The 8517-nt window shown below is 35.6% G+C and overlaps 1 protein-coding gene across 1 annotated transcript; it reads left to right on the forward strand.

The window, feature by feature from the left end:
- The first annotated feature begins 674 nt into the window (after window positions 1-674).
- On the forward strand, window positions 675-2776 carry LOC132170818 (FCS-Like Zinc finger 8). Its single transcript, XM_059581934.2, has 2 exons — window positions 675-2019; window positions 2437-2776. Exons 1-2 carry the CDS (start codon window positions 1286-1288, stop codon window positions 2531-2533), a joined length of 831 nt encoding a protein of 276 aa, XP_059437917.2. The 5' UTR covers window positions 675-1285; the 3' UTR covers window positions 2534-2776.
- The last annotated feature ends 5741 nt before the right edge of the window (window positions 2777-8517 follow it).

An 8517-nucleotide genomic window follows, 5' to 3' on the forward strand; every position in this document is an offset into this window, starting at 1 on the left:
TTTTTATTTTAGTTACTCATTTTTTTAAAAGCACATACATTTATTTGGCTCAATATTTTAGCTATCTAATTTTACTTTCCAAATTAAAATATATTTCTTTACCTACTTTTACTATTCTCAATGAAAAAAGACAACGAGATTAATTTTTGTTATTAATATAAATTATGCATTGTTGATGTACAATACTCAGCAAATTTGCTATAGTAGCGAAGCACTATAAATCTATAATCCTTACATATTTTAACGAGTCGGATGCAGAGCATTTTTGAGAACTTGATATTTTGACAATCCCAATATGATTACTTGGTCCCGTTAAAATTTTTTGTTTTTTATTTTTTCTTCTTTAAAACAAAAATATTAACCAAATTCAATCTAAAAAATAAAAATAATTTTCACCCTTTAGGTTTATATATATATACTCTTCGTTGCTCAGAAGGACCCTGATTAGGTGACCTAAGCATTCCCTACAAGTGCGTGCGTTTATTTCTGCATTTATAATAGCGCAGGCTACAGTAAGAGAGATTTCAGACAGTCCAAGAGAGTCTGGAAAAAAGTAGAATTTTTACGTAAAAAGAGAAAAAAGAAAAGAAACTCCCCACAAAAAGACAAAGAGAGGGATAATAATAAATAAGAAAACCAAAATAAATAAGTAAATTACCATATAATAAGTAAATGTGTGCCTTTTAAAATCAAGAAGTTTGAGGCAGCTGTGTTGTCAAAACCACTGATTATCATGCACATGCCTTCCTCAGTCCCTCTTCATCTTCTTCTTTAAAAATGGCTAGAACCCAACACAACTCTCCTCTTTTGAGTTAAAAGGCCTTCCCTTTGTTGTTTTTTTCCTCTTGCCCACTTTCTCTGTTTGCAAGTTAATTCGTTGCGATTTGCAAAGTACTGAGACTGAATAAAGGAGGCCAGGGATGTGACTTGAGTGTAATTGATGGCAGGAGTGAAAAACCCACTACCAGAAAGCAGAGTCTGAGAGAAATAAAGACATCTTTCATTTGGATTTTACTACACAGTATTGATGATGATTGATGAGTTTTCTTTTTCATGGGGTGTTGTAAATCATATTTATGCCATTTCTTTCTGAAAACCACCAGAGAATAAAATTACCCTTCTCCTGCTCTTCTTCTTCTTCTTCTTCTTCAAATGGCTTGCATGCAAGTTGTTATGATTGGAATTTGTTTTTGATCTTTCAGGTGAGCTCTCTCTGTGAGTGTTATTGTTCTTTCTTTGTAAATCAACTTTTCTTTCATCTAAAGCTTACCCGATTGGGCTGAGAATGCTGAGAAACAGATCTAGAGCAGTGAGCGGCAAGCAATCCTTGATGACTGATCACAGCTCTCAACAGCCATCACCCACCCAGAAACGCAGCAGACCTGTTCAATCTTTCTTTGATTCTCCGAGATTCAGAGCTTTTACAGCAAAGGGTCTCTCTGAAACTGATTTTTTGATTAGTCCAACCTCAATTCTTGACACCTTACCATTCTCTCCTCTTGGGCACCCCTACAGAAGCCAACCAGAGTCACCAAAAACTTTCTCGAGAAACAAACACTGCTCGTGGGAAAAAATCGACTCCAAAGGCGTTGGCCTTGCTCTCGTGGATACTCTGATCGCCGATGGAAGTATTGCAGAGAGTCCTTCAAAACCCAGCAATGGAAAGGTCTTCTTTGGCACAAACCTTCGAGTTCAAATCCCTCCTCTGCCACCCTCTGCGATTTCTCCGAGTGATCAGTCTCCAATATCAACGGCCGAGAATTTGCAGCTATCAGAATTCGGATCCCCGCGTGTTGTTGCGGGTAATCTCTCGGTGAGCGAGATGGAGCTCTCTGAGGATTATACGTGCGTGATATCTCGCGGGCCTATTCAAAGAACGACGCGGATATTTGATAACTGCATTGTTGAGAGCTACTGTTCTTTGCCGGGAGAGCCAAACGCTGCGTTTCAGGACTTCCTCAGCCTCTGCTACACTTGCAGGAAGAATCTGGAACAGAGTAAAGATATTTACATTTACAGGTTTGGTCCCTTTCCTTCTCTTTGTTAAGTTACCTCATTTTTCTTATATCTTCTCTTCGTTTAAAACATATATATTTATTTTGCTTATGATTAAATTAAGCTTCTATATTCTTTTTCTAATAATTTCTCTTTACTCTCTTTTTTATACAATATTTTTTTAAAAAAAATATAAATTTAATCATTTAATTAATAAAATACTCATTCTCATATAGCTAAACTCAAAATCTCTCTTAACATATGTTAAATTATTATTTATTTTAAAAATTAAAGCCAAAATTCTTACTAAAAAACCTTATGCTTATCCTAAAATGCATTCTTCTATATTAACTTCAACAAAGTCTCAGCCAGTTTTTATTATTTTTATTTTTATTTTGTGATAAATCTAATCCCAAGTGTTTGTTCTAACAAATATTTCAGGGGTGAAAAAGCCTTCTGCAGTCACGAATGCCGTAACCGAGAAATGCTGTTAGATGGAGTGGAGAATTCTGAGTTTGATGATACCAAATTTTCTTGATCAACCCACTAATTAAGAATATAATAATATTAGTGGTTTTTTTAAAAAAAAATCTATTTTTGGCATTTTTTTTTTTTTTTTTGGTTTTTTTCTAATTTTTTATCTTAGTATTTGCATTTTCACCCTCGATCTCCAGTGCAGATAGAGATAAGAGAAGAGGATGAGAGATATTGTAGAGTTGATTGTACTCTCAAGTGACGACTAATTTGATGATTCAAAACTTGGGCAATCTATCTTCTTCTATCTTTTTGTTTTGTTTATTTATTTTTTAAATTTTATTCAGATTAATAATCATGGAAACCAATTAATTAATCCATAAAGATTCTCTTCCCACGAGTGACTTTATCCCATTTTGTCCCATCTTTGGTTGTTGTGCTCAACGTATTAAAATTTGATTCATATTGTTAAAACTGACTTTTTCAAGGGAATGCATCCAAGCTCGACTGTCTTTTTCAATGCCACCGCTTCATGACTCCAATCAATTGACTCTATGCAATTGAGTAGTAGTTAAGAATTTTGATACATACTGCGCAGATGCTCCAAAGCTTCAATCTAACCAAGTTGTTTGTCTTGCTTGGACAATTTATCAACTTATCCCATAAGACGTGGCAATTCGAGCTCGAGTGTCGTATTGAGAAATTTGATCCATTTTTTTTTTCTTTTTTTCTATTCAACTTTGGGAAAATGAAAGGGAGATAAACAAAAAAAAAAAAACACAAAAACAAATTACAAGGGAGGGTCTTTGCAACTCCTAATTCTTAAAGCTGAAAGGAAATGAGAGTTATCGAGAATGCTTCCAAACACTAAGTGGAAAGTTGCTCATTTTGCAACCGAGTGTGCCCGAGAATTGGCACATCTAGAGACCTTTGAAGCGGTCCAATAACTGAAAAAGGAGAACTACTGGCTACAATCGGCAATGACAAGAGCACAAGGCCAATCCGAGAAGAGGTGACCTTGGTTGATGGCCAAGATAGTGAGGAGGGAGTTGCATTCCACAAGAATAGAGGGACATCTATAAGATTTGATCCATTTAATTAAATTGGTCAGACCCTTGAATCTTAATATGTTAATTTCGAGTTGGATTTGTAAGTCGTGTAAAAAATTGTCAGCCCTAAATATTGTGTATTGATGCATGGGTATATGACTATATAGCTCGACCTAACCTGACTTCCCGACCCATTAAATTAAACAGCTTAAACTCCTCAATTCTAACCCGTTGATTCCATGTTGATTTAACAGACCGCATTAAAAGTTGTCAGCCGCACTCTCGATCCCCTTCTTGTCATGAGGAAAACATGATTGAGCTAAGCTAATGGGTCCAAGCAGTCAGGGTCCTATGAAAACAAAGTGTGGTGGCCATTGCCACAGTTGGGAGTTAAAAGAATAATCTAACGTAGTGGTGAAGGGCTAAAGGGATATGTAGATAAGGGATCCTTGTCCTTCAAATATTTGCATTAATTAATAATGTCAAGAATTTTTATGCATACTTCGCAGATGGTCCAAAGCTTCAAATCTAACAAAGTTGTTTGTCTTGGACATGCAATTGATCAACCTCTTCACTTTTACATCATCAATCTCCCCCTCTCGATAAGACGTGGCAATTTGTGTTCGAGTGTCAGGATTGAATCGTATCAAGGCATGAATATAAGACTATATAGATTAATATTAATTGAGACGTGGCAATTTGTGTTCGAGTATCGAGTTCGGATCGTGTCCAAGCATGAATATAAGAATATATATCCATATAGGTTAATCTTAATCTAACCCATTTAATTAGACATGTTAGACCCTTCAACCCTAATCTGTTAATTTTGTACTGGGTTCGCAAGTCATGTAAAAAATTATCAGCTCTAAATGCTGTGTGTCAAGGCATAAGTATAAGACTATATAAGTCAACCCTAACCCGACGTCTGAGTCTGACTTATTTAATTAAACTGGTTAAACTCCTTAACCCTAATGTACTAATTTCGTGTTATGTTCGTGTTGAGTAAACAGATTAGGTCAAAAGTTGTCAGTCATACTCTCGATTAGAGGAAAACTTTTAAAAGATTACACCCTTGTATAAGATGATTGAGCAAGCTAATGAGTCCAAGGAGTGATGGTCCTATGGCAACAAAAAGTGGTGGTCTTTGCCACAGTTGGGAATTAAAAGATAAATAGTGTCAAAACTAATCTAACATGGTGATGAAGGGCTAAAGGCATCTGTAGAGAAAGAGGTGGGATTAGTGATTCTTATCCACTGAAAAAGAGTACTTGGTAGTTAAACCATCCATGTCCTTCAAATATTTGCATTGATTAATAATAATGTCAAGGCTAAAGGGGAAAAAAGGTGATTCTGATTGTAGATTAACTTGCTTTTGCAAATCACCATGACAACTTTCTAAATCAGTAGCTGATATTTGTATTCTCATACAAGCTTTTCTCTGGTTTTGGTTACTATTTAAACAAATGGATGAGAAAGAATCTAGCCCTAGGTAATGTCTTCACACTATCTTGGCTGATAGGATTTCATTAGCCTATGTGTTGCTGACAGCATGGGTCCAAGCCTATCCCAAATTCTATTATCAAAAGATGAAAAAGTTCAAAAAAAAAAAACAAAAAAAAGGTAAAATGAACTTAGCATGGGTCCCAATAACTTACTTGATTTGTAATTAGTTTTTTGTTGTATCAAAATGAACTTAGAGACCCCTTAAGTATGCTAAAAAAATAATTTAGTCTCTACAGCCAAATTTCGTTTACTAATTTAACAGATTTTGTTAGTATGATATTATTCAAATAGAATACGTGTCACAATTTTATTGGCTCTAACATTTAACGCTATTGGAATCTATTAAGTCAGTGGACGAGATTTGACGGTAGGGACTAAATTGTTTTTTTAACATACCTCAGGAACTTTTGAGTTTAATTTGATATATACCACATGAAGCTAATTACAAATTAGGTCAACCACGAGGATTAATTTTGCTTTGGGAAAGATAACATTTATACTTGTTTCTTTTCTTCTCTCACATTCTACTCATGGTTGTTTAATTTCTTAGCTTTTCTAACATGACTTCCTCGTTTTACAAGTTTTCCTTACCTTTCCTTCATTGTTCTGAAGTCAAATGAAAAGAAGAGTACCCCAAATTCTAATTTTTTTTTTTTTTTTTTTCATTAAGTCTCCATTACATCAAGAAACAGATGAGGTAGAAAAATGATCGATAGGAAAGAAATTCCAAAGGAGTTGTAAAGCACTTGAATAGGTCACAGAAACCTAAGAGTAAAAGCTATAGCCTTTGCTTCAATTTTCGAAGGTTGCATGATAAATATTTCTCTGCAGTATGTCTATCCTTACCAATTACCAAATAAATAAATGAGCAAGTTGAGAGATAAATCAATGCCTAGTTGTGGAATGGTCCAGCAGACAAAGGTTCAGAGGAAGTTTAATTGCTGGTGTTAAATATGTCATGGAAACAGAAGAGTTGGGTTTGAGCTTTTATTGCAGGAAATTCCAAAATCTCAAGAACCCTACTCAATAATGGCAACCTAAAGGTCCTCTTCCACCCAGATAGAGACAAAATCATCTGTGACTCTGCATGTTCAGGCAATGCCAAGATCGCTAGTGTCAGTCTTAGACCATGGTGGTTGGAGGTGGCTTCCTACTATGTCTGCTACTTTGGTGGGCAGCTCTTGCATAGAATCTTGCAGAGACATTTGATAACTTTTTGTTTTTTAGTTCAGAAAGTGTTCATATGTGATTGAAGGTGAAAATAATTTCAAATATTTTATATTTGAAGTTGTTGGTTAATATTAACCCATCAGGATGTAATATGTACAAGTGTATATCTAATGGATCAGATAATGCTAAAGTTGATCCTCATCCAGATACTGCTAAAGATGATTCTCATCACCAACAGATTGGCTAAAGGATGGATGTACAGCAAAGTACTAGTTCTTAGACCCTAAGGTTTGTGGTATCAGGGAGTATTACCCCTTAGATCCCAAGTTCGAGACTTGCTAGATGCAAACTCTTTGTTGGGACCACATTGTCTGGTGTAAAAAGTTAGTGATTTCCTTGATCTGTATAGAAAAACTTTTAAATGTGCGATGCACGGGTTCGAAGTTTATTCTGTAAGGATAAGTCCGAAGGGCCGTAACTTGTTGAGGTTCCCCGTCATAAAAATAAATAAAAATAAAAATAAATACCGGTTCTTAGCTTAAGATGCTAGCATAGTTGATGAACTCAAACCTCGCCTTCTTCCTCATCTACTCCATACACTTACTCATCACATTACCATTAAACAAAACCGTGACAGAAGGTCCTTCTGTGGAAGGCACAACTTGTTCCTTTTCTGCAAGGTCAGAATTTGTTTGGACATGTTGATGGATCAACTCCCTGCACACCTCGGACTCTGCCTCTGGATCAATGGTAGCCAATCTGGCATACCAAACTTGGAATCATATCACCAAGATAAAAAGTGATTCTTGGTGCTCTCATTTCATCCCTCTGAAGGGGTCTTAGCACATGTTGTTGGCCTGGACTTTTCCCTTGAAGTCTGGCTTACTATATGGAGAAACTTTTCTCCTGTGATCATCCATGGCATGTATAATACAAACCAGGTATCAATCTAGGTCCAATTAAGACTCCTTGAAGAATCCGAGTAATGGCCCTACACCAAGCTGAATTGGAGAAGAATCTCGGGTGCAAATCAAAGTCTCAGTACTCCCACATAAATTTCCATAAGGCCTATACCATAGGTATAAACTTTTGACTGAAATCTTGTACATTTAGAAGCATACACCTTTCCTCAGATATACTAACTTAGGCATCGGAGTGAGACCCCGCCGGCACACTCGACAAGCTCCTTTGCTATTTATTATTGTTTTGCAGCGATTGTGGGAGCATTAAGAACGCGGATTGAAGATTAGAAGCACACCAAAGAATGTGCAGTTCACTCCATCCGGAAATTGAAGATTAGAGTCACCAGAATTTTCATTTTTTGTTTTTTTCACTTTTCTAAAAAATAAATAAATAAAATTGGGCCATTTTGGAAATTTTAACAAAAAATGGGTAAAATTAAAAGGAAAAAATTCTTCATGAAGTATTGATGCTTTTACAATCGAGACATGCCATAGTGCAATAAAAAGACCATTTTTGGCTCATAATAGTCCTAGGTGGTAAGAAGCCACAGGCCTATCAGTGGGTGAGATCACAACAACTATGAATCATAGCCTCGAAGTTTAAAAATTTGTAATGTTGGTATCCCAACAATTCTCCCTTTCAATTTCACCCCACCGATAGAGTTTAGGATTAAATCAATAAATCAAACGGTAAATAAGTGAAATGGCTCTCATACTCCTGTAAAATTTATAAAAATACAAATGTGCTCTTAATTTTTTTTTTTTTTTTTAAAAAAAATGTAAAAGCAAAAGAAAAAAAATACCTAATGTTCTAAGGTCGTGGGTTTGGTGACTAGGGATGTAAATCCGGCTGGTTATAACCGGCCACCAACCGGTAATCAGCTAACCAGCCAATCGCTTTTAAAAGCGGTTGGAAATAACCGATAACCGGTTCGGTTACCTGTTTTTACATTTATATACACTCAGTTATAACCGATAACATATATATATATATATATATATATATATATATAAAATGAAGTCATTTACTTTAGAATTTTTTTTTTGTCGGACAACCACAACAAAGCCTAGCTTATTAGGCCAAAAAGTTCTAATTATTATTTTTTTTTGAAAGGCCAAAAAAACAGGGGCTAAATTAAGCCAAAAGGTCTGATACCCAAAATAAGCCCAAAATACCAAATTTTTTAAAGACCCAGTTACTGGTCTGGATAACCAGCGGTTATTACATAATCGCCTACCGTTTTTAAAATTGACCAACCGGCTACCCTAGCTCCGGTTAGTAGTTTTAGCCACTAATCGCTAACTGGAATTGGGTTTACACCCCTACTGTTGACCCATTGCCTAGGCTTGACCGTGAGTCAGTG

Source organism: Corylus avellana, chromosome 1, assembly GCF_965113065.1.
Source record: "Corylus avellana chromosome 1, dhCorAvel1.hap1.2, whole genome shotgun sequence".
Classification (NCBI taxonomy): Eukaryota; Viridiplantae; Streptophyta; class Magnoliopsida; order Fagales; family Betulaceae; genus Corylus; species Corylus avellana.

What these genes read in the sequence shown, in the direction of transcription:
- LOC132170818 (XM_059581934.2), top strand. Translation starts at nt 1,286, where the DNA reads ATGCTGAGAAACAGATCTAGAGCAGTGAGCGGCAAGCAATCCTTGATG. An exon ending in AAAGATATTTACATTTACAG is followed by an intron (nt 2,020 to 2,436) that starts GTTTGGTCCCTT and finishes CAAATATTTCAG; the next exon opens with GGGTGAAAAAGCCTTCTGCA.